General features: G+C 35.3%; 1 protein-coding gene across 2 annotated transcripts in view; it reads left to right on the top strand.

Annotated features, from left to right (window-relative positions):
* PDE10A (phosphodiesterase 10A) overlaps positions 1-27772 on the top strand; it is a 161500-nt gene that overhangs the window by 90649 nt on the left and 43079 nt on the right. Inside the window, exons 3-5 of one of the 2 annotated variants that reach the window (XM_085219878.1) lie at positions 9004-9029; positions 19132-19252; positions 21173-21222. In XM_085219878.1, the coding sequence (XP_085076004.1) occupies positions 9004-9029; positions 19132-19252; positions 21173-21222 (197 nt within the window). Of the gene's footprint in view, positions 1-9000; positions 9030-19131; positions 19253-21172; positions 21223-27772 lie in introns of both variants that reach the window. The other variant, XM_085219877.1, reaches the window with a different exon arrangement.

Here is a 27772-nt window from a genome sequence, read left to right on the forward strand (position 1 = left end):
CAGTCTGTTCCAGCACCTCACTGATCTCATAGTAAAGTATGTATTTGCAGTATTTTGGATGTTTCTACATTTTTCTCCCTCATTTTTCTTGATTTCTGAGTGTCAGGTGGTCTGCGAATCGTGAATTTCTTCTGAAAATGCCAGTGGGATCAGTTCTGTCTGTAGTTATGTATCTGAGGTAAGTTTGCCTTGCAGCCTCTGAAGATGGGGTGGTCTCTTTCACGATATCTCTCTCACATTCCCTTGTCTATGGCTGCATGTTTCAGTCAGCTACTTACAATGGAGCAACCACCTGTGCATTATAGTGCAGCCAGACCTCTGTTTGAAGCCTATGCCAGTTTCTGAGCTTAAAGTTGGTATGTGGTAGTTTCATTGACCTAGCTGGAGCATAAGAACATGCTAGCAGATTCAGATATGAGAAAGTCATCGTTCCATTAAGGACTGGGTTCAGCCTGTGAGTGAATGAAAGGACTGAGTAATTTGAATGCTGATGTACCAAGATATTTAATGGGCATAACTCGTGATGTGTGAGTATGGCCTTAGGCTAGGTGCTGCAAGTTTGCAATGTGCTGTGCTACTCAAGTGCCTGATGTTGGCTGTCACAATGTGTTTGAGGTATATACAAGACTGAATGGAGGCCTATAAAAATGGAAAATTCTTGTTTTCAACCAGAAACAACTGGTATGTGTCACATATTTATATTGCGTTTTGGTAATCTTGCTGTCCAATATTAGAACCTTCATCAGTAATTTCAGGCATTACACAAAAGTTTCATTGCCTATAGCTTGATGTAAAGGCTTTGCATTGTTATGCTATAGGGTCACAAGAGACTGAATCCCCGCAGTTTAGTGGATTGTCATTGTTGTTTGAGCTGTGGTAAATCTTTACGCCTACTCGCAGTTGGATTACTTAACTATTTTGCATTCATTGAAATGCTAGTGTAAGAATACTGAACTCCCAAATATCTCGTATTTTTCTTTATTTTTAATTTATATATATATAGTACAGCAGCCAAGAAGACAAATTTCATTATTACTTTTTGAGTTTTTCTTGCATAATTCCTATGGATTATTAGTATCTGTCATTATAAGTCTGTTCCTAATAAAACTATGTAGTTTAGAGATTCAGATGCTACTGTCATTACCATTCACAGAGAGCTATGTATGATTCAGGATATGTTTTATTCCTTTACAGTCGCTTAAGTTATCATTATTTTTTGTTCTAACAATCCCCCCCTTGGAAGCAAAATGTTTCACTCATGGTGGGTGTACTGATAAGTAGCAAATACTTCAATCTTCTCTTAGTTCCACTCTGTTTTCTGTGTTAGTTTAACATGTCATTTTCCAAAGACTCGAAAATCCTGAATTACCTGCACATCATTATTCTGTAGTGCTCAACACACAGTTACCGAGAGCTTGATTATGTTTACAAATAAATCAGCTGAAATTCTTACAAGCAAAGAGGCTTAATTTGTAAATTTTATGCTGTCACTTCTTTGCTGTCACTATTATTCAGATTAATTTAACATTTTCTCAGTTTCTCAGTTTTCAGTCTCCAGGGTAAAATAAATAAATCTCTAATATAAGTGTACGTATGTTGTAGTTACAGTAGGGTGTCTTCAGAGGGACTGAAATGATTCCCTGATGTAAAAATGTTTCACCGGATCACTGCTCCCTCCCATGTGGTAACCTATCATCTCTAATGCTAATGATCGCTTTACCCTTGATGACGTTAGCAAACTTTTCCTCTGGGGCATTTCTTTTGTTTCCTTTGTCAGCTGGTTGAAAAAGGGAAACTGCTCAGTCTTGATTTTTCTGCAGACGTTGAGGATTTTACTGCAAAGTTCAGTGACACTGGGTTTATTTTCAGTGTATTCAGAGAGAAAGGAGAAAATGAGGTAGATAGGAGTTTCTTGTTTGACTTTTAGTTCCTGTATAGCAAATAAGCTCTTGAATCTGAAAAATCATTTTTTTCCTAACAGTAATAAAATCAAAGAGCATCAATAGCCCCCCATTACTCCATCCCCCCATTTCTAAACAGAAAGTGATGAGATTACAAAAAGTAAAAAGGCGGGGATTAGAATAAAATAGAATTTTGGGGGGAAAATGTATAGTTACAGTAAAAACAAACTGGTGTCTGGCTGGTTTATTTCCCCAAGGCTTACGTAAAGTGCTTGCTGTTAACAAATGTAAGATTGTTGCATTCTCTTTCTGTTACTGAATTGCATACAGTATTTCTTGCTCAAGACGCTGTGAACTTGTAGAAATTTCTTGGCTCATTTGGACTCTAAGCCTTTGGAAACATCATTCCATGCCAGGGATGGGAACTTCACAGCACTAAGCTGTGTGCAGTTCTTGATCCCAGCCCTTGCTATGCTTTTCTGTGAATGGAGGATGTATGTATTTGATTTTGGGAAGGAGGAGGACTTGCTTTTGCTTAAAATCCTGCAGATGGCTTATTAGTCATGAGAATGTATTTATGGACTGCTTATGAGCCCGCCAAACTAAGTAGTGCAGCAATTTCCAGAGTATGCATGATAATTCATATGTTTAAAATTTCCAGCTGACTTACAGTGTAGCTTTCTCAGTTTGTTGGTGCTTTGTAGGAACTGCTTCAAGTAATGTTTTCTTGTTATGATCTCTTAACTCAGTATTACTATACATAACAGGAATGCTGAGACATTAAATACATAGAAGCATTGATGGTTTCCAGTGCATGCTGGAGCATTTCTATTGATTTCAGTGGAGTTGCTTAAGGTGTATTCTGAGTAGCACTAAAGCCAACAGGAAGGTAATTTTTTCCATCTCATTGAAAAACATCTGCTGAATACAGTAAAGCCTCAGGCTTTGCACAATATTTTTGAAACATTCAAAAGTGAAGGAACAGCTCTACTCAGTAGTGGAAGAATAGTTTAGTAGTGTTAATACTATTTCTGAGATGCAGCAATGGCAGTGAGGACACCTTATATGTGGCAGCCAGGAAAATTCTATGGGGCCAAAAATAGGAAAAATTTGAGTTTAACGTAATGAGAGTGATACTGAAATTTTGTTACTGTTGGACATGAGACTTCCACTGTGTGTTTGCAAGACCTTTAATCCATTTTAAAGAAGACTGCCTACAGTCATGTGTGGCAAATGCCAAGCAGAATTGATTATTAGGCAAGAAAAGTAGTAGATACAGCCAAGAAAGTGTACTTGTAAACTGATAAGCATGGAAAAAAACTCCTCTAAATTGCTATACATGCTCTTCAGCCTGTTGTCTAGTGGCTGTGTTCTGTTAATAGACAACGACTGCAGCTCATTGACTGGTAAGATAGATGAGCTAACCAATTTAACAGTCTCTGCATTCAACAGTCATGTTGAATAGGATCTTAAGTCATAGGCTAATTATCATAATGCACAATTGTGGACTGTCTTGGTGAAGGACTTCGGTGGTAGAAATTACTAAGTTTCTTTCGTGTGGTCAGAGACCAGGTTCCAACACGATTTTTTCTGAGGTGCCTTCAACCTGAGAGACTTAGGCAGAATTTTATGAAGCTCTTTTAGCTAATGTGGGAAGACCTCATTTCACAAGTTCAGAGGTACATCCATCATCCAGTCAATTAAACAGAAGGGAAAAAGGAAGTATGTTAACAATAAAGCAATTTTTCTGCTCGTCATTTTGCAGAATTATGCTAATTAAATTAGCTTAAATTGTCGCATCAAGTATATCTTTGAGAATTTCTTGCCCATGAATACAGAAATGCAGAGCCACCACCAGTATACTTTGTACAGCTTATTATTTTTTTGAAAATGAGAAAAAAATTGAATATTTCGTATGCCTTTCCGTTCTCACAAGGGCTGATGGTATTTTCAGAAGACAACCCTTTCAAAAGATGCTGGCCAGATCAGGCCGTGCAAAATTGATAGAATCATAGAATATCCCAAGCTGGGAAGGACTTATAAGGAGCATTGAGTCTAACTCCTGACTGCACACAAGAACACTCGAAAATCAGACTATATGCCTTGAGAGCATTGTCCAAACATTTCTTGAACTCTGGCAAGCTCTGTGCCATGACCACTTCCCTGGAGTGCCTGTTCCTGTATCCACCCTCTTAGTAAGAACATTTTCCTGATATCCAACCTGACCCTGCCCTGACGAAGTTCCATGATGTTCCCTTGGGTCCTGTTGCTTTCACCAGAGAGCGGAGCATAGAGCTGTCCCTCCCTATGAGGAGCTGCAGCCTCCATGAGGCCTCCCCTCAGCCTGCTCTGTTTTGGGCTGAACAAACCCTGGGACCTTAGCTGCTCCTTCTACTTCTTCCACTCTAGACTATTTGTTGCCCCCCTTTGGGCACTAACAGACTCAAGGTGAGTCTGTACCAGTGCGTTGTGGAGCAGGAGAATCACTTCCCTCAACCATCTGGCAGTTCTGTGCATGATGCACCCTAGGATATGGTTAGCCTTTCTCACTTCCTGAGCATGTTGTTGACTCACGTTCAAATTTCTGTCAACCAAATTGTTACAAGTATTTCATCAGTTCCATGATGGCTAAGTTCATAGAAGGCATTCAGCTTATTATTGAACATATTATTGTCTCCAATGAATTCAAACATACTGTCTTCTAGCTCCTACTTTGTGTAATGCCCTGTTTGCTTGTATGCAGAAGAGTGTAGGATGTGTGACAGGCAATGAGTTTTTGTCCATATCAGCTGCAGTGAAGTCTTGGTTCACGATCTTTTATTTTCTGATCCATGTTAGCTAGTTGTTTTTTAAAAAGATGAACTGAGCATCGTTTTGGGCTGCTTTTCAAGAACTTTTAAAAATGTTGACTTTTTTGTTGATGTCAAGAAGCTTGAATGCACGTTTTGTTGTGTTTCAAGGAAAGAATCCTCATGAGCTACTAGGGATCAATATTAATGAATATTAACTTTAAATGTCAAAGTTTTTGTCTAAACAAACTGTCTAATTTAATTTGTCTATTAAGTTACTTTGCAAGCGCTTCTGAATTGTGGTATGAATCCAGATAGCTGAATGTCAAGAGAGCTATCCAGGTACTCTAGGTGAGACTGTTCATTAAGAGGCAAGAAATTTTCTTTTAACATTTAACATTATCGGTTTTAACATTTTTGTTACATGTATGTGATAATTGTCACTTTAGGAAACACCCTCAGCTAAGATCATGCAATTTCAGAGGAGACATAAAAAACCAGATGCAAATTGCATTTTAAAATTGACTGACCAACTAATATAATGCTCTTTTACTCTACTACTCTTCTACTAAATTAAATGTGGTAAACTGTTTTTCATAGCAGTCATAGTAGTCTTTTGTTGCTGTAGATTTATCAGCATAGAATTTCTTCTGACATACAGATGCATGACATTTCACATGGGAAAAAAAAAACAGCAAAAGTATTTATGCTGGTTTAATTACATTCAAAACAACTTAACTTATGTCTTAGTAGCTGAAGGAAAAGGAGCCTAGAGCAAATTTTTAAGAAGAAAAATATTAGGTCAATCTGACATCTGCTGTGTGGGAAAACATTCCTTGGGAAAATGAGACTGTACACTATCTGGGATCTTGTAAAGAGAATTAATCCTAAGAAATTGTTTGTCATCATCAATGATGGCAGATCAGCACTAGTACTTAATGACATAGAATAAAGAACAATGTTAGATCAGGGAGAAAGTACAACGTTGTTTTTCTGGAAGAGATTCCTGTGATAAAACTTACTGGGCATTAGAATTATTTTTCTGTGATAAATACTTCATAATATCTTATCAGAGATGTTGAATTAAGTCATCTTTATGACTACTTTGTCTTACCATCTTGAAGTTCTCAGATGATCATTTATCTTTGTTTGAGAGAAATGAAGGGCATGCATAGTAATATATTATGTGATGAGATTTTATATATGCCAAAGGTAATATATGTTTTTCTCTTTTCATGAAATATTACACAATTTAAAATACCCCTTCACTCCCAGAGAGCGAACCAGAACATTTCCTGCAATGTTACTGGACTGGACTTGGCTTGCTATGGGGCAAGATGAGCATCATTGCTGCTGCAAGGTTTTTGGTCTGTCTGTATGGTTGTTGGGAAACTCCTTACATTTATTTGTTCCCTACAGTTTCTTGCTTTTTCAGTTGTAGTATTAGCGAGCATTTATGCTCACAGTAACAAGACATATACATAATAGGTTTTATATTGCCAGCTAAATGGGGGTCTTCTGATCGATTACCAACATATACCTGTCATTTCAGATCACAAAATTATGTCTGGTTGTGATCTGTGCCAGATCTAAATCAGTCACATTTTTGGTCCTCTTCTTTGTTAATAATATTGTCAAGTATCATTAAAAATCAATGTCATCCTCTTAAATTCTGTGAATTGCAATTCTGCTGACATATGGCAGGGGAGCAGTGACACTTGTGTATTGGATTGAATTTGTACCAAAATAAAAAGTGAACTCCAAATGAAAAATTTCCGTGGCTGGAGCATCTGAATGATTACTTTTGCAAACCCTTACTTTCTCACAGGTTGTTCTTTTTACTCAGTGGAGATGCTATAAAGACTCCCCTGTCTATTTTTTCCACACAATTTGCCATAATAAATAGGATCTTTTATGTTCAAGAAAGACTATTTTTTTCTTTTATATGGAGATTAACTCTATAGCAAACTGCTATTTATTGATATACTTAATGACTCTGAATTTATTTTAATGTTTATTCTGTTTCTTTAAAATCTCCTACAGAGAGGGAAATTGATTTGCATGCCTGATATCAGTGCATCTGTAGCTTTTAAATGAACAGAAGTCATGGCTTTTTAAATAAACAATTACGCAATTCAAGGCTGGTTTTTTTCAGCCCCCTGTTAGTTTCAGTTTTTACCTGATTTTGTGTTTTGGCTAGGGGAGTTCAAACATAAAATGATTTGTGGGAAGTCTGCTGTTCCAATGGTTTTACTACATGTAGCTGGCGTAAGGTAGATGGAAAGATAGGGTTGCTTCCAACACTGCATTCCTCATTCCCCTAACAATGTCTTCCATTTTTTCCCCATATATTCATAATCATTGAATTGTAAACTTTACCAGTGGATATCTCCTTTTATGATTGAGTGACTCTCCTGGTGGATGAGGGAAAGGCTGTTGATGCGGTCTATTCAGAAAAGCCTTTGACACTGTCTTCCACAGTATTCTCCTAGAGAAGCTGGCAGCCTGTGGCTTGGACAGATACACTCTTTGCAGGGCCCAGAGAGTGGTGGTGAACAGGGTTAAATCCAACAGATGACCAGTCATGAGTGGTGTTCTCCAGGGGTCTGGGAGTTGTTTAGTTTGGAGAGGAATCTCAGGGGAAACCTTACAAAGGCCTGTAAGGAGGTTGTGGTGAGGTGGATGGTTGGACTAGATGATCTTGGAGGTCTTTTCCAACCTTCATAATTGTATAATTCTATGATTCTAACACCAAACATCCCAAACATTTCTTCTGGAGAGAGAGAATGGTATATCAATTTTATCTTTTTGATTCTGAAAAATATTGTCTCTGGTAATTCTTCCATGAGGTTTATCCTTACTGAGTATCATGTGTATTACATTTTCTTTTCTGATCTATGTGACTGTTTTAATTTCTTCACAGAATGAAATAGACTTCTTTTTTTTTTTTTTTATGACATAATGACCATCTTTCCATTTTCATGTGCTGTATCCAGCAAAATATATACGTTTATGGTGGTTTCATATATTACCTTTATGTAACTTCTTAATTACATTTTTTCTTTGTAGTAAAGTAATTAACCATTAGTTGCAGGGCATGAATTGCACGTGGGTGTGTCATGTATTATACAAGCAAAAGTGCAGCATTATGTATGCATGGGAGGCATAATGTTGGGTATTTTACGTTTATAAAATTCTGCTCAGCCTACGAAATTGCATTGTTGAGGATCTCTAAAAATGTGTGTAATGTTTTTTACAGATGTAAATGTGCTCTTCTCAAATATTCCTCACTTGGAGTTCATTTTGGAAAAAATATAGCTGATACTAAGTAGCTTAGATGGTATTATGTCTGTATTTAACAGAAATATATCTTCTCTAGAGAAGTATTCAAATATGCATAAATAAGGCCAACAAAAATAAACATATTATCTTTCTCTGTAAGATTAAATCTGTTTGATGACTTAAAATTAATTTGCAAAACTTAGTAATTCCGTTTCTACTATAAAAGGAAAAGTATACAAATAGGTCTCTTTGTATTTTGAAAAAGACATAAACAACTGGAGGGTAAGGATGAGTTTAAGCTGCTTTTGGTGTGGTTGAACTAGAAGCTGAAACTTCCTGTGGTAAATGCATTCTTGTATAAATAGTATGCAGTCTTTTAGCTCAAGCTCTGTTATTGCACTTGTGATTATCATTGCATATTTAAATTGCACAAATGTCTGACAGTCTGCATTTGAAACGAAAGACATGGTAGCATAGATATGTTGTGTGTAATCTCTGTGTTTTTAATGCATTATGAAGTGACCGCAACGATGTTCTCATAGTTTTATGATTAAAAGATTTTTCTTCCACATCCAGAGTATTCAACAGGAATACTTTCGAACAGGAAATCTCAGCTTACTCACTAATTTGCTTATATATGTAGGGAATCATTGGTGTATCTTTGGTAGTAAAGAGCCTTTACTTCTCAAGATGTGAAATGGTATCACTTGTCTCGAGTAATTGGAATATAGATGTTAGAGAATTATACATGACCCTTTTGTTCTGTGAACTGAATTACGGAATGTAGGAAATTTTGTATTCTTAGTAAGACAGGACAGAAGTGTTGAATACTTTATCTTAATTTTAATCAATTTTTATGTCTTTGAGTTCAAGACTGTAAATATGCTCCAGTCTAAATGATACTTTACAGAATTATATTAGAAATTTTTTTTGTACAACAGTGCAACTGTTATTTGAATCACAATATCTTGTTCATTCAGTGCAGAAACTTTCAGGTGTGCCTAACTGTTTGCTTTGTTTCTTCACAGAAGAATCAACTCCTAAAGAAGTCAGCAGGGTAAGTGCTGTTCCCCATCTGCTCTGGAAAGAATTATAGTCAGTCCCTCAGGCCCACTGTTCACTTGAGGTGATTTTCATGCATCCTCTGATCAAGGTTTTATTCTGTTTCCTGTACTAACTGGATCTCTGGAGGAGAAGTCGGTGTACTGACTGACTAAAGAACAATTAAGAAGAAAAATAAATATTAAAACGCTTGATTGGCTGGAAATAAATTAAAGGTTAACAAATTTAGAGTTCTCACAGTGCTATTTTTGTAATCCAGTTTTAAAAAAGGTACTTCACAAAACCCAGGAAAATTCTTTGAGTTTAAGAATAACTGCACAGTCTTATTGCCTTGTGAGATAGTGAGCATAACAATAAGAAGCAATGGAAGGAGTATGTCCTATCTAATTACTCCCTTTGAGATTTGTTTTGGCACAGATGAGCTCTATTCTTTAATTTGAAGCATTTTGTAGCATGCTATATGAAAAGTAATGAAAAAATACATGTTCATTAATGAATTTTCTGGCTCTGGCCCTACATCTGATTGATACAGTGTTCTGTGGAATCTTTCTATGGCTAAGGCTAAATAGAGAGACCTGTTAGAAACTAGTGCTCTTGCTAGAGAATGACAAAATATCAAAACAGGACAACTTCTTGCCCTCATGTGTCTGGTCAGCCTGAAGTGCCCAGATATTTAATTAATATATTTATATTTATAATAAGATATTTAATTTATTTAATTAAGATTAGGGAGCCACTTGCAGCATTCTAGGATAGAGTCATAGTCCTATTTTGTTCTTCCTGAACTTTTTTTGCATATGCTATCTTGTGTTTGGGGGAGAAATGAAATATTGTCATACAAATGATAGAAACAAGTCTGGTTGAATACCTGTAAAAGCAGGCTGAGTGCCTTGCTGTTAATAGAAATCCTTTAGAAAACTTCGGGATATGGAAAAAATAGTGGAAACAAACTGGCATCAGAAACCTCACTTTGGTAACCCTGAGTGCAGAAGACTGCATGAGACTACAAAAAAGAAGTTGAATGATGCCTAAAATGAGTTTATGCCAGCAAAAGTTCTCTATATATGTGGATGTGCTTTGGAGGTATAGTTGTTGAGAGTGCAGCCAAAAGTTAATGTTTAAGTAGTTTATTTATAAGTATGATTATAAATTATGCCTAATTTATAACCTATTTTGATGACCTCTAATAATTCCTTAATATTTAACAGTTATGGTAGTTAAGTGAATACCTACTGGAAATACACCAAACTACAAATAGGCACATATTATTTTATAGTATTTTTGAATAGTACAAAATAGACCATTGCAATACATCCTCTTTTTTCAGCAGTAGCTCAGATGCTGCTTTAATTGAAATCTGAACATAAATTAGTATTTAAATTAGGAAAGTTCTTTACATGAGTAATGTTTCTTGGAGGAAAACACATGTTCATGCTGACTGCTGAATTATGAGTTTTAGTCATTAAGTTCTACATTTTTAATTCCTGAAGATGTCTGCACGAAGAAACTATTATCTGTATCACAGAGAAGCAAAAGTCAAGGCTAGCAGAATGAAATGTATTGCAGAATTAAATCACCAAATAGGTTTAAGCCATTATGTTAGTTAGTAGAAAGGGTGGAAATATGCCGAAAGCATATGCTTTGCATAGCTGTGTTTTCCCCTCCCCTCAATATTTCAATAAAAATACTAAAATATTCATAGTTATATACTGTGACTTTGGTAGCTTCTTTAGTCCCTTATTTTGTTGTGCTTACACAGGACAATAGAATTAAATTGAGGGAAGATGTTTTTCATTAAATACATCTAATTATTAAAGTATTAAATTTATATTTTTCTCTCCTCAAAAAACTCACTCTTTTTCTTTACAAACGCGCAGGTTCACAGGATTGTTCTAGAGGTTCTGAATACCAGTGAGGTGAAAGAGAAAAAAATGAGTTTTGTGATTCCTGTGGGCTGCATTTGCGGGGAAGAAAAATCTGGTTACAGAATAGCTTGTGAGCATCTGTGGCCAAACAGTGAACCTGTGAACTTTTCTCTCTATGACAGATTCCAGTGTTTATGAAATATGTATAACTGGGGAGAGAATCCCTTTTTCATCTGATGTAGCAATTGAGAACTTCCTTGGAAATGCTGAATATCCTCTGCTAACTTACTGTGCAGATGTGTGCTGGCTGATGCTGTCCTAGCTACAGAAGTAGATTTTTAGGTAGAAGGAAAACCAAATACGAGCTATTTTAATTAGGAAAACTTGGTTTCCCTGTTTTATCTGCTAAAGAAAAAAAAAAAAAAAGGAATGTGAGTTTGGGCACTAAATGTGGAGGTGTTCACGTATGCCTAGACTTAAGATACATTCCTTTGACAGTATTAGTGAAAACAGTGTGCACAGGAGACATGTTATTCTTTTGAGTTGGCAAAAGTTACTCCATTCCTACATGAACTATAGCCAGGATTTTGTTCTATGTGCTGTTAATTCTCCCATGATCACTGTGTGTTCTTTTGTACCTCAGATTACAAAGTTTAAAGAAAAACACTTCTTGTTCCTGATACGATCGCAATGAAATTAGCTGTTGTTCATTTTACCTAATGACTTTCCATTCCATGTTTACTTGAACAGTTCTTCTAGTGAGGCTGCATTTTGGCAGTACCTAAGCTTTGTAAACTCTGGTGATGCCAACAGCAATTCACTTTGCAGGTTTGCCATATAAACACTAGAAAATTATTACCTAGCAAGTGACTAGCTCATTTACAGTACTTTATTCTTGGAAACAGGAATAATACTTTAATCCTCTCCTTTCCCCTTTTTGGACTTGGAGCTTATGGCAGCTGCCTTGGCACCAGCTAGCACCCAGCACAGCGTGTCACTGACAGTTACAGAATTAGCAAGCATGTTTTCGGTAAATAGTTTCAGTAATTGCATGCATCTCCACAGTGCAACTGATAACAAAAATTTCAAGTTTTATGACACACTGGCAAAGCAAGATAATTCTTTGTAGTATTTCCTTATCAAAGACTGGATATTTAAACCTTGTTTTACTGTCCCAGAACTGAATATTGCAACAAATTAATTAAAAAGTTGAGAGAACTAGAATGAACACTCAGCCTTTAGGAATGATACAAATGCCATTGCACCCATTGACACAAGAAGATGCTTGTATAAGCCGATCTATTTTATAAGTAAAGTCTCACAGATCCTGTGACAGTGATGAGCAACAATGGTAGGAAAATGAGGAAGTTTATTTTTAATTTTTGTACAGAATGTTTTTAGAGTGCTTGCAAGTCGACTATTAGGAAGGAATGTGATTTTATGAAAAGATTTTTAAGAATAGGAGTGTTATTCAGCCCTGACAAGTTAAAATGAAGTTGTTAATTGACATTATGCTGTTTTATTATATAATATGGAGAGGTGATATAATTAAGATATTTGTGCAGTTTTATGAGCCTTACAATTAATACTATGGGTACTTCTATATACTCATAATGTTCTGCTCTTATAAGTCAAGCCTTTGCTTTTCATTATGTGTTTTCCTATTACTAGTGAAGCAATTTATTTCAGTGTTACTGTTTGATAACAGGGAAGGAGCTGATGGAAGGATTTGAATGGGATCCCTGCAAATGTGGGCTATGCGAGTAGTTTCTGCTAGGAAAATTCTTACTATGTCTAGTGAGCTTGTAAATATGTGTCTTCAAAACCTGTGAACCTTTTCCATGCAGAGTGAGAGCTGTTTTGCATTTTTAGCCATAATAACAGGGCCTGTCTCACCAACTGCCATTTTGTGTTTTCCCCTTTTTGGTTTTGTTGTGAACAGTGTTTGATGTGTGAAAAACAATACATAAATACCTGTCTGTGTTGCTGCAATGCCGAACTCTATTTACAGAGCAAGTTGTAACCCATGTCCTCTCCAGTCAAAACAAGAAGAATAGACGTCAGACAAATGCGTGTAGAAGCAGCTTTCTCTGAGGCAATGTACAAGTATTAAAATTAATCTCTTCAGCTAAGTCTGCTCTTTACAACTTCTTGCTTTCCAATGTCCAAGTTTAAACAAAAGTAGTTACTCTTGCCAATCCTAGTTACATCTCCTGATTTTTTGGAGCTGAGAGGTTTTGCTGAGCATTCTCTCCAAGCTGTATGATTTTTGAAAATGATTTCTGTCCTTTAAACTTGCCACATTCTTGTTTCGTTTTTCAGTCTGAGGATTTAACATCCTAGGGTCAGCATTGCTACCCCAAAGAAAAGAGTCTATTTTATTCCCTTTCTGTGTTTTTCTTATCTCTTCTTTTTTTTAATGAGGTCTGGGCCTCATTGGTTCTTACTATGTGCAGTGTTGATGTATTTTCACTGTTTTTGGGACAGTTATCTCCATTATCCATGCCCAAAAGGAGAAATACCAGTTTCTGTACAAGATGTGAACTAACTCTTAGAGCACCTAAACAATGAAAAATTTTCAGTGTGTGAAAGTAGAAGCCTATAGGAGCTGACTGTACATATAAACACACATATCAGAGATGTATGCCACCTAACCTTCATGCATATTACAATAAACTGAATAAAATTGTTTGTCATTTTCCCACCTTTATTAGTTTATTTAATTAAATATTTTGGCTTTTCCTACAGTTTCTTCTTTCATTATACAAGTTTGTCATCAGAAATGCAGTAAGAGTACTATATCTAAAATACAATCAGTATTTATTTTCTCACTTTTTTTTTTTTTTTTTTTGTTAATAAAAGAGGCGTGGAGGCAAGAATATGGTTGAGGTTAAAAATACATTTATTGCAAGGACAAATAAACAAATGGTCCCAAAATTACTTAACTGATATTATGGTTCTTTTAAAAATCTACAGTAACTGAGCATTAATGACCTTCTCTGAAGTAGTTTAGGGATCTAAGTTATGAAGGCAACTGGAAAATTAGAGTGACATTAAATCAAGATGTTGACTGTGGATTTGTGTTTTTTTTTAATTGTTTTTTTTTTTTTAATATATATATTTTTAAATTTCCATAAAGCTACATGAAAGCAAGGGAAAATTGATGCATTTCAGCAAAAGGCATCACATAGCTTATGTATTCATTTTTGTGACTGCAGCTCTTCTGCTTCAAAAGGTACAATGGTGATGGTGTTAGGATTTTTTTTTCTTCTTTTAATAACGCGGATAGCAATGGCACTGAGAATTTGCATATGTAAGAGCACTCTTAATACTTCTGGTGCAGATATGAAAATATCTAGCATAAAGTAGTTTAGATTGACATCTCAGTCAAATGTCAAGCAAGTGCTCAGATCACTAGAACTGTGAATGAATGGACTTTTTATTTGAAATTTTTCTAGTTAATCTTTTAAATTGTGTCTTAGCTCTCTGATGACTCTTCTGTTGTTGAGGCATCAGTATTATAGGAAAGAAAACTGATGAATTTTATTAGGAGATTCTGGGTTTAACAGCTGCTTTGTTTCTATGGTATGCTTCACAGAGAAAGGGAATAGCTCTCAGTTTAAAGAAAAGATTGAAGAAGTTTGGATACAGTTCTTGTCACATTTCAGATCTCCCAGTTTAGATGTTTGTGGTGAAATCTTGTCTATGGACATTGTTTTGGATGAAGCACTGTGTAGATTCTGCAAGTCTTGAAGCTGTATTTAATTCAGGTGGTTTGTTGATTTCTTTTATTTTTTTATTATTATTATTATTATTTTTCAAGGCCAGATTGGATGGGGCCCTGGACAGCCTGGTCTAGTATTAAATGTGGAAGTTGGTGGCCCTGCATGTGGCAGGGGCATTGGAGCTTGATGATCCTTGAGGTCCCTTCCAACCCTGCCCATTCTGTGATTCTGTGATTTTTAGCTGGTTATCTGAGACGTTACCTATGTTATCAAAGAGCATATAGGCATTTTAAATTCTTAGGCCTGCATACAAACAAGCTCAGGAACATCTTTTATTCTTAGTGATTTAGAAACCTTCAACAACTACTTAGTCACTGTTTGTCTCAATAGGTCCTAACCTATTCCAGGAATTATTTCTAATTGAAATTCAGATTCATGACCTCAGTTTAAAGTGTACTGGGACAGAGTAGCCGAGGCCCATTGATCATGAGGGTTCTATGGCACCTCTAGAGAGCCTTGCAAATTCATAGGGTAGCCATGGCCACATGTATAACATGAATTCTTTCAGCAAGAACATAGAAAATGTTCAAGAAAATGCTTGCTTGACCAAGAATTGATTCTTGCCTTCCCAGAAGTCAAGGCATACTGGTATGGTAGCTCAGCATGTTCTCCCAATTCCTGGGCAAAATATCCATCCTGCTATCCTGCCCAACTGTTGAGTACATAGCTAAACGAGACTTCTCAACCACCTCCCAGAAATCTGTACACCTCTGATTCTCAGACTCGTGGTCAGCTAGAAGCCTTCTACATCAATTGACAAACAGCTCTTTTGATCCTCTCTGAAATACTCTGAAGCCAGCCCAAGATGTCTAAATTACAAACAAGAAATAAACAAAATCAAAAGTAGTCTTTCTGGTTGTGATCAATTCCTCCCTCATGTGTTGTGGCTTTGACATTTTTTTTCCTCTCCTAATCCAGTGCCATTCTCCATCCCCAAAGTACATCCAGCTGTTCATTTGTTCTTATTCCTCCTAACCTATGGTACTGTTATAAACTATGCAGTCTGTAAAAGGATATGTTTCTACTGCAAGAGTTAGCAGATGCTAATTTGAAAAAAGTATTCAGTAGTATGTGTAGTAATAATTATTGTAGAGCAATTTCTTCTTGTTACTCAGAAAATAATTGAGGAAGTTACATAGAAATCAGATAAACTTATGGATTATAATTGCACTTACTGACCTTGTGCTCTATTAATTTTTTGTTGCAGCAGAAGGGCTTTTTCTTCTCAGTAGCATCATAAAATGCTTCTGGCATGAGTTCCATATAAGCATGAAAACATGTAGATTAATCTTCATTGCAGTTTGATAAAATTTTCGTTAAAAATGCAAGCATGCAGTATAATATATAATGGCAGACTTTCAGAGAGAATGCATTAAATTCATTTCATTGTCTGATATTTCAGTATCACCTTTCATGCAAGAAATTTTGTGATTCTCAGCCTCTCTACTTTTGTGTTTATATCTTTTGAATATGATTATCTGTAACAGATTTCCTTTATTAATTATTAGGCTTTTTCCTATTATGCAGTACTAGTAATAAGATGATACCAATATCATAGCGGTGTGGTAGTGTCAAACCATTTTCTAGTTCACTTAAATTATTTTAATATAACACCATTGAAATCCAGAATTTTACAGTATATATACAAAAAACACGTAGACACAGAATCTTAGAAGGAAATCAGCAATGAAAGAATTGATTAATTAAAATGAATATTAATAATGTTTTAAATGCAAAATAAGCTACAGTTGCACATTAAGGAACTATGTTTTTTTAATGAAAAATGCATGGTTTTTTTTTTCACTGAATATGTTGATTTTTACTTATTTACTTTTTTAGGATTTGTTTTCATAAAGCCTATGCTAGCATCTACATTGAACAGTGGTTGTGCTGTGGTTTCCTTATGACTTACTCCGTGTTTAAAAATATGGTTTCATAAAGAGGATTGTGGCTTTTCAACCAAAGATTTTGTGGTTATCCATTATGAAATGCAAAAAATATATATATCTATTCTACTCCTCTGTGAGAAAAATCAAGGACATTTTACAATATAACAAAACAATTCCTTGCTGGTGATTGTTCTAAGCTGTAGAATTACTTAATTGTGAATCTAGACCAAATTTGTTAATTTGACCGGTTGAGTATTCCTGGATTATTAGTAATAGAAATTTGTCATATTACAAATGTGTGTATGAGTATGAGGCTTCCATCTTTCAGTAACATGAATGCATGCAGTGGTTTGCCCTGCCTTCAGAATGTTTACTATCATATGTTGCAGAGGTGAGGATAAAGGGCACAGAGCTTATTATGTAATTGCTATGCACACAGCTCTGCTGCTTGATTATGGTGAAAATTGGTATTATGCCAGTGGATTCATTTTGATGATGCTTTCTGTTGTACTAGCTTTAACGTTTGAAGATTTAAATCCTGACTGTATATCACAGGTGAGAAGTATTCAATTCCAAGTTCTGAGAAGGCATTTTCCCACATAATAAAGGTTTTGTGCATACGTGCTTGATCACCTGCCTTCTTTTAGGATATGTGTCTACACATACTTTTGCAGATGTAGGTTAACATATGTGAGTGGAAGAGACATTAGCCGTTTCCTGTTGCATGGCTACTTACAGCTACATAATAAGTATAAAGCTGTTCATAAAAATTCCACTTTCATGAAACTAAGCTATTGTTTTCTCCCTCTTAAGAACTATACAATAGTAAATACGGGACCCAGCAGAGGACAGTCAGTTACAAATGGAAGCTTGCCAGCTACCATACTGAGCTAATAATGGTAATGGCAATCTGTGTTATAAACTCAAGACTTAGCCAAGCATTAACTACATGTATGCAGTGTGACCTTATTGCTGTCAAAAATTATAATAATCACATCAATTTATGGAGAGAATTAAGTGTTTGGCATGTTACACGACTTGCTAGGTCTCAAATGTTCCAGTATGTCCATCTGGAGCAACAGATTAATATAACACCACGTGATAAGAGGGGGTCACAGCAGAGGTTGTATGTGCTCAGGAGCCATTTTTAGGTCAGGATTAAAATCTCCTTAATTTGAAGGAGTCAGGAACTGCCATTACCCAGCATGCACTTTGTTGATTTTTTTCTTTTGGTTTGGTTTGAAATGAAGAAGCCAAGTGTATCCTAAACATACAGCTATAGGCTCTGTAGTCATGACACAGTGTGCTATATGTAGAAATGTATGAAAGCAAAAAATATATCACAAAATGTGCTGTGTAAGTTATGTATCTAGTCCACCAGTGAGGATTGCCTGCACATGAAAATACAGACAGAGAAGATCTATGGAAATATGAAGCAGACAGAAATATATGCACGTGAAAGTGGAAGCAATGGTTAGATGATGGGTGGTTCTATGAACTTCTGTGGCATATTTTTGTAGTACTACTTAGTTTAGTCTGCTCTCAACACATCTGACTCTAACGTATGAATGAGCGGTAGGATAATTCTTAGTCTTTCAAGCAACATTAATCCTAAATATTTAAATCAAATCTAAATATCACTAGCTTCATTTTTAATTTGATTGACAAAATTTACTGCTTCACTGAGTTCAATAAGCAATCGACCATATTACTTTCTTTAGTCACCACATTACCAGTTTTGGGCAGTGTAATGAATCTGTACTTACTGCCAAGTATTGCTTTCTGTGAAATTATTGTTTGTGATGCTGTCATGCTACACATGCACATTTGCTGCCAGTTTTATCAGCCCCTCAGGACTGAGGAACTGAATAACTAAATATGTCTGGGCCCCTTCAGGGAGGTTGTGTCTCCTTTCATGTGAAATTCTAGCATGTGCTGATGTTTCATTGCGCCCATCTAAATATTCTAGTTATTTTGTAATCTCTGGGTCTGTGTCTGCCACCTTCCATTGAAACAAATGCCTGTTAAGCCACAGCGTCTAGCAGAGTTTTAACTCTTACCATGTCTGTCCTTCAGTCTGGTGCTGTTAATTGTTTCTGTATTTCAAAGATTGATCTGCTTGAGCTACCACTTCAGAGCTCTGGTTTTTTGCACATTTTGATCATTTGGTTAATGAATTTCACGTGGAAGGTGCTGGTGAATGTACCTAGTTGCCTCCTTTACTGGTGGAGTAGGAGTTTCAAAGAAAGGAGCTGAAGGTTGCTTGCTTCCCAATTGTTGCATCTCTAAGTTTCTTCTTGACACATTGTCATGTGACGTTGACTAAGTTTAGGCAATTGCTAATTGTTCTGTGGTTTACTTAGTACGTTTTAAACAAATGGAGCAGAAAGTGGAATGCTTCTTAACTCAGCAACGACCCAGTTCTCTAGGTAGCTGCATTAGGATAGTTAAGGTTGATGTGGTATTGAAATCTCAAATTATAATTTTTAATGAATTTGTGTGTTAAAAACTGCAAAATGAATTATTCTAAGATGTTTTTCTTATCTTTGCTTCACTAGTATCAGGATACGAATATGCAAGGTGTAGTGTATGAATTGAACAGCTACATAGAGCAGCGCCTGGATACAGGAGGAGATAACCAACTACTTCTGTATGAACTGAGCAGCATCATTAAAATAGGTAAGACACAGAATCTGATGTGTCTGATCTGTTCCTTAGCATCAGTGCAGAGCACATTTGTTACAAATTTTAATTAGAAAAGACAGATATAGTGTATGCCTTGGATGTTGTCTCAGTATGGACTTCAGCTTCTGTACCTCATCGGATCCCTTACTACGTCTGAGCTAGGTTCTTCTTCGGAGAGAGCTCTGCAGCCCGTTGCAAAGTTAAATCATCCTGTTAAATGAACCAAATTATAGATTATTCTGGGTATGACGGTGTTGAAAGATCAATATTAAAAATATATTTAAAAAAATTATCAGTAATGTCACTGCATACTTAAATCCCTTTTCAAACAAAATTGAGATGTATAGAAAGAGGATGTCTTCATCACTTCAAATTCAGTTTTTAAACATTTTTTTTCTATCTGATGTAAATAGTACTTTTAGTATATAAAAAAAAAATAATACTACATGTGATCAAGAGTTAAAAGAAAAAAGAAAACATCCCCAGTAAAAATGTGTTATTTGGTAGTTTGTTGATTTTTTTTTTTTTTTTTTTTTTTTTTAACCATAGTGGTTGTGCTGAGACTTCAATAGAAAGGATTGGTACATTTATTTAGTGTAGTAGGTTACAAGCAACTCTTCAGAAGAATTTCGCCATCGTAGATACTTTATTATTTTGTAACAATGGATAATTGTTCTCTCTTATGTACATGAAGTTTCAAAAGGGTCACTTCTGTTTACTGACATTGCTTTAGTGGCTTTTTGAATATTGATGCCCAGCTCACAGCAAATCAGAGTTTTATTAATACACCACAAGCAACAAACTGGAAGACTTCTCTTTTAGACTTTTTTTTTCTTTTCTAAAGCACATGAGATTTTTGTGTATTTCCTCTACAGTGGTTTTTTAGTACATTGCTTAATATGCTTATATGCTGCAGCTGAGGAATTTAAAATTTGAATCCAAACCACCATGTCATGAATTCTCAGATGTCACACAGTTGACAATAAGCAAGTAACAATGGAGTAGATTTTTTTTCCTTCTGTCAAAGAAATGCAGAAATCCAACTGCTTTGATGATACAGAAGTATAATTGCTCCCATGAAATGTATTCAACAGATTCTCGTGTTCATTCATTAAAGTAGGATATCAGATAGCTACATTTACTGGGTAGAATGGTTATTAGCTGTTGAAAAGAAAGGTTACTTAGACTCTAAGTATTGTGTCTACTGTGTAAAACAGGGTAAAAAACACTGGCCTCCTATACTCTCTTCTGATTCATAGTTTTCATATCAGCTGTAACTTATAATAGTTCGTTGACTTTCAATTTTTTAAAGATTAAGGAATTCAACTTTACCCTGTTTCATACAGCAATGTGAATCTAGCAAAACTCAGGCAAGTACAAAAATTCTGGTGTGTCACTGTTTTTGGAATGGGACAGGTGCAGAAAATAGAAACAGTTTGTTATGAAACACATTTTTATGGCAGTATTTGTAGCATTTTATTTTCCCATACTTTTCTGTCTTAAGGCAAAGACAAAAATAGTTTACCATCTCCAAACTATTTGTTTTCCTCATGGAAATTGTAATCTTATCTGCATGATCATATTATAAATGTATGTTCTTATTTTATTTCTATACTGTTGTATGAACCAATTTGAACTTATATGCATTAGGCCTTAGAATAAGAGTATGATCTATTGTTGTTTCTAATAATCTTTTAGAACATAGTACATTGCAGTGGTGAAAATAAATATCGTTCTGTACCTCTAATTTTGAAAGTCTTGGAATTTTCAAAGGACATGGTGATGGACTTTCACATTTAGAAATGTTTATCGTTGTCCTAAATAGAGCTGAATCTGTGGTTTCACTTTAGAGAACTTCTATAAGTTTGATTCCCACTCTGAGTAAATTTATTTATTTTATTATTATTTTGGCAGCTACGAAAGCTGATGGATTTGCACTATATTTCTTGGGAGAATGCAATAATGTAAGTATTCTGGATTTACATACTGTTTTTCTGCACAGTTACAAGCGCATTTTCCAGTTTTACAATGATATTTTGATTTTATATTTACCTCATTTAGCAGGAAATATTGCCTAAGTGGTGAATGTTAGCTCTTCATTATTTATTTATTTTTCCTGCGAAATGAAAGTTTATTTAACATGGTGGTAGTGTTTCCCAGTTTCCCACATGTAGTGTCTTGGCACTTTTATTCCTCCCCTCCCCTCAATATTTGGCAGTAGAATGCTATGTTAGTATAATGCTAATGTTGTTACTCTGTCTGTAGAAATTTAGCTTGTGATTTGGCTCCATTATTATCTTTAACAAACATAGAACATAATATGAATTTGCTCTTAATATAACCTGTTCTTTCCATCCAGACATCTTTCTGTTTTATTTGAAATGGTATCAGTTCTTCTGATAACTGCTAGAAATGCAGTTTATACTTCATTGAACTCCATCAACTTAAAAATCCACAATTTGTCAGAAATGTTTAATCTCTCATTTGTTCAAGAAACAAATTATACTTTTCTAAGTGAAAATTATTAGAGAGGAAAACATTTTTCTTGTTGTTTTTTGTTTCCTTACATTACACAGCTAGTTTATTTTTGTGTAGTTCATTAGCCAATTTTCTTTGCTCACTGTGAAATAAATGCACTAAAAAAAAGGGAAATAATGCCATTTTTGAAATAATAAAAAAACATGAAGATGTAGAAACCTGCAGGTGATTTGAGCCTTGCCTGAGAATATTTTTTGATTTGTTCAAAACAACCGTCTGATTTGAAGGAGGTGAAGGAAGGCCCGTACATGAATTTAAGCAAAAAGAAAAATGGAAATGGATTTTGCATATTTTTCTTTCAATGTTTATTTAATGTGACAAAGGTAACCAAATTTATTATTTATAAATTGCTTTTCTCTGAATTCAGTAAGTATGTAAATAACACACATTTTTAATAACTTTTTCACTAAGAGACATAATTTAAGTGATGTCATCCTTTTGAATGCAATGTTTTGTTCTCATTTGTTGGTGCCGGTGTTTGCTTTCATGAGTGGGAGGTGATGGAAACTGTCATCAAATACATTCTGCTTGCTGCAGATAGCAGGAACTTGAAAGAATTGTAGTCATCAGTTCTGAATGCACAGATCTGAACATTTTCTGGGGTAGTAGTGTGCCAGCTGAGCAAGAGGTTCATCTCTCTAAGCACTTTGTAAAAGATAATAGTAAATTGACTTTACAGCTTGAGACCTTTTACAGTGAGTTTTTTTTGTATTAGGTTCGTATGGCATAACTGAGGTTCCTCCCCAATCTTCACATACTTTGAGGACCTGGCTGCTTTCAGACCTTCTGCTTTTCTTCTCATCTCCTTCTCCCTCCTCTTTTTTTTTTCTTGATAGCCTATCAAACAGTTGAATGTATCTGCCTCCCAGTATAAGTCTTTTCTGCAAAAAGTTAAGAAGTTCCAACCTCTGAAAAAATACATTGAATATATTAACCACTGCTATGTAACTACATCTCCCAAAATGGAATGTCCCTCATGTAGTTATTAAGGGGACTTATCCTAAGTTCTTTGATGTTAGCGTGAGATTTTCCATTCACATTAGTGGGCTTAGGGCCAGATCCATGCTTGTAGTATGTAACTGAACAGTTATATATTAGGCTACTTTGTGTAAGAAGTTGTCATTTGCTTATCTTAGTCTCTTGAATATTTAATTTAAAGGATATGTCAAAGAGATTAACCATCAGTCAGCAAGTACTGGCATTTACTGGCAGTTTATTTAATAAGTCTTTGCTAAATGAGAACAAAAGGATTCTGCGTAGTCTAAATGGCAGAAAAGGACTGATTCTTTAAGATGAAGTTAATTATTTTATTTAGAAAGTTATAAAATCTGTAATTAGTGTAGACAAATTAAAGCTACTTGTGGACACTAATGGATACATGGTGGGAAATGGTTGCTTAAATTTTTGATGCTTGATTTGAGATTTAAATTTCTCAAATTCAATTTTTTTTTTTTTTTCTTAGAAAATATATGTATATCTACTTGTAGACTTGATGTAACAGTTATTTTCACCATGCTTTCAAAAAAAAAAAAAAATTGATTTCTGGGAATGAGGTATTTGGAGAAGTTCGTGTCAGAATGGAGGAACCTTGATAATAAGTAAATACCAACATTCACATAAGTGATTTGTAAGATTTAGTGATATTTGTTCTCACTATTTGGTAGGGAAACTTGGGATCAAATCTGGAGCTAAAGCATTAAATCTACATAATTTCAGCTCTCACTGTAAATACGTAAGGCTACATTGGTGCCTGTCTAAAGAAATCCATCCTCAATAATTTTGACATTTTAATCTCAGCTAAGGAACATTCTTGCAATACGAGTTTTGCATAACTACATTTAACGTAGATTATATAGTGAGTTTCATTAAGATGAAAGTTAACTTCCTTTCACAGAAATTCTAGGCTTTTACAGAATGAAAGCAAACTGATAATTACTGCATAGCGTGTGCTGTTACTTCTTCATGGCGAAATAAGAAGATAATTGCCCTGTCATTGTAACTCTTATTTAATTATTGTTTTGTTTGCTTGTATTGTGATTTATTAAGTATTCATTGTAAACCTTTCCTGGTGTGATTTTTGTTGTGGACAGCACTTCCCTAACTTAGTGTATTAGAGCTGAAAGCGCTTGTTCAATGTGAAGATAAGCTTGGCATTTTCGTTTTGCGAAGGTGATACATTTGCCTTTTTAGACGTTTTAGAAAGGGTTCCTTTACTGTTTAACAGGACAGGGTGTCTCATTGCAGGTGTTGAAAGCACCCTGCAGAATTCAACAGGACTTTGAGGAGTTTGTTAAAATGCATGCACATGCAAAATTTTCAGTATAGCTTTGTTTTCTTTCTCTCTGTTGAAAGATATGGAAAAGTACCCTGAGTCAGGTAACAACAGACATGGAAATTTCTGGGTGATGAGTTGGACCGAATGCCTTTGGGGTCTTTAGCTGGGTGAATTTACTTGAAATGGAAGGTGCTGCACCAATTACTCATTAGAGTGCATTTAATTATGCAGGTATTACTTAGAGTTGGTCACCAGCATGACGAGTTCAGTAGTATCGGTGACTTTCTGTTTGTTCTAATTACTTATGCATTCTAGGGGATAGTATGATTCTGCTAATGGTACAGATGATTGCTGATTATACGATTCTTCTTTTTAAATGATTGCCCTCAAGGAGGTTAGTACCATTCACATGTCCAACTCCTTTCTCACCCATAAAATCACCGTGTTTCAAAATCTGTTTTGTTATATACATCCAGCTGAATGTAGTGCAAAATACACAGGTTCTAGAAGCAGTATAGCTTCATCATTGTAGGAAAGGGATCTAAACAGAACTATGCTCACTAGTGACTTCTGGTTCTTGAACTTTCTCTGTATTACATTGTGCAATGTAGATGTACTCTTAAGAAATTGTCTTTGTCCGTGACTTAGTGCGCTTATGCAAATAAAGCAGTCTTAAAGTGGACAAGATTCATTTGCAAATGAGATATACTAGGAGACTGGAAACACTTCTACATCAAGCAGGAATGTTCCACAACTCTTAAAGAAAGGACATTACTTAGTTACAGTTTTTTGTTTTGTTTCTTATGGGGTTGAAAATACAGTTCATAATTCTCGTGTTATGACCTTAATTAAATATCATCTTTAAACATGCCTAAAAGGATTTATTAAAATTTGTAGTATTTGATGATGTGCCTAAGTACCATACAAGTTGTGCATGGATTGAAGCCTGTAAACTAATGTCTATCTCTTTCTAAAGTACTTAACAAAGAGTTTCTATTGTATTGTTATCTCATTCTTCAGATGATTCAGATTCTTGTTTATAGTCATTATTTGTATGAGGAGTTCACCTCATGATCCTGTTGATTCGTATGCAAAACTTTTCAAATTTGAAAGGTGTACGCTTAAAGTAGCTTTCACTAAATCTTAGGAGTGCTGCTTAGCTCCTGAAACTGAAAATTGTGCTGACAAGCAGATCAACCTTGCTTCAGATAGGAGTTTCTGGTAGCTTTGTTGTAAGAAATTATGCGAGGCCACAAATATGTGCGCAAACACTCTGTGCTTCAGGGTGTATAATATTAAGCTAGTCTACAATTTCTGTTGATACTGAAAATTGCTGCTGCTTGATGTGCAGTGCCACCTAGTGAATTTATGAGGTGAATTACTAAGAATCAAGTAAAAAGCATCTACTCATTCATTGCTGTCTCAAGTTTTATGCCAACCTGATGTACATTACTTTAAATGTGTAGACATCTCTGAAATTTGAGTCTTAAATATATTTCTAGGTGAAACTCTTTTAGATGCCAGGCAATTCAGAAAACTATAATCTCTGTCCTTGAGTTACTTCTGTCATCATGTAATCTTTTTAGTGGAAGAAATCTGTTCCTTTCTTATGTGCCAGAGAGGAAAAGCTGTTGATGAATTACAGTTTTACAGTTTAATTTTGCATTCATGTACTATTCAGGTGGACAGAATGGTAAAATGGTCATGATAAAAATACCTTAGGTAGAATGTAAATCTATACAAAGGCTAGTTATTTGTGGCTCCCTATCACAGTGCAGGGGCGTTTTCATAGAATCATAGAATAGGGTTGGAATGTACCCTAAGGATCATCAAGTTTCAACCCCCCTGCCAGAGGCAGGGCCTTCAACCTCCATTTTTTACAAATTATCCAGGATTTATCCTAGAATCTGGTTTTGCTCAATATATTCATTAAAGCATGGATGCACAGAGAATATGAGCTCATTAAATTTACATATGGCATGAAATTGGGAAGATCTGCAGATACGTTTGTAGGGAAGTATTAGAATTCCTAATGATCATGAGAAACTGGTCTAAAGACACTGGCCTTGTGTAGAGTGACTTTGAGAAAGATGCTGGGAGTTGCAGAGAACTTGAGGCTAAACATGAGTCAGCAGTATCATTGCTTTTGCAAAAGAGGCACTGCTAGGTAGCAGCAGCAGAAATCTAGTCTTCATGGGAAGCATTGTTCCCATACCTTTGTACGTTGTTTGTGGTCTCAAGTGGAATAATATGTTTTGTTTAAGTGCTGCACTTTATTTAAAAAATGGAGGAACTGGAGAGATTCCAAAAGTGTGCAGGAAGAATGGTCAGAAAGAACTGGCATTGTTTAATCTGAAGGAAAGAAAGTTGAGTGGTGAAGATAACAGAAAGGAGGAAAATCATCTCTATCATTATGGTATATAGAGCAAAAAGTAGGTGGCTTGAGTTGACATTAGTGAGCTTCCCCAGTTGTGTCTGTACTGAAGCATTACAGTGTGTTGCTTCTGAAAGCTCAGGTATCCTCATTCTTGGATGTCTTCTGAGAGCTGTTTGAACAAACATCTTTCAGAACGATGCTTGCTGACCATACCTTAAAGTAGAGCGGTTGGAGGAGAGGTGTGAGTCCCTTAGTTTTCTGTGTCAGTGAACTACTGTAACTTTTCACATGTTAGTTTTATGCTTCTCACTAAAGGAACAATTGGAGAGTTACCAGAAATGAAATGTAGTTAGAAAGCTAACAGCATTTAAAAGGATGCAAACTGTAAAAATAAAAACAAATAGTAGTTCTTCTGCAGCATGTAAGTACAATTTTCTAACATTTATGTCTTTTCCCAATATATTTATATATTATATGGTTTAAAAATGGAAACCTTTTCTCAAGTAAACTGTTAGCTTTATAGAAGAAAATAAGAAGTTTTCATAAAAATTGAGGTAATTGCCACTTTTTTTTTTTCTTTCCCTTGTGTACTTCATGAACAGTAGAATTGCTGCATTTCTGCTGTTAAACATTTGCTTACACCTCTAACATCTTATCATGGTATGATTTGGTTACTATATCAGTTTAGCTAGTTTGCAAATACAAGCTTTTTGATTGTGAATGCCTTCCAAATTAATTTTGATTGGTTTGTTTGTTTGTCATTATTTCTTATTGCAGTAAGTTTTGCTTCTGCAAAAAATTGTCCTGAAGGAAAAGCCTTAATACTTGCTTGCAAGTACATTCAGCATTAAACTGTGTGGTTTTGTATGTGTAGACTGTCACATCCTTTACCAAGAGCAAAAACCTGTTACTATCACTGAAGAAAAAGAGATGTGAGCTGCAAATACCATAATGCACACTTAATGTCAACTTGTTTAATGCCCCTCTCTCTACAATGTGTGTTTTATTTTTTCCCAAGCATCATGCCATATAGTAATGCTGTAGTATTACGGCTTTCACTTAATGTCAATTCAATATTAAATCACTTTCCATTAAGCATTTTCAGGGCCAGTTTTATCCGCAAAACTCATTGTGGAAGTTGCCCTTACCTCCAAAGCAGTTTGTTAATGAAATGCTTATGGTGTATGTACTTTAACCCTCATTCTGTTCATAAAACCTGGAACTTATCGAGATGTCTTTGCTGTAAAAATATTTTAGTAAGATCAGTTTCTGATTAGTTCTTAGTTATAAGAAGTACTTTTAGAAAGAAGAAAAACTGAGCAGT

Source organism: Meleagris gallopavo, chromosome 2 (assembly GCF_905368555.1).
Source record: "Meleagris gallopavo chromosome 2, MGAL_WU_HG_1.1, whole genome shotgun sequence".
Lineage (NCBI taxonomy): Eukaryota > Metazoa > Chordata > Aves > Galliformes > Phasianidae > Meleagris > Meleagris gallopavo.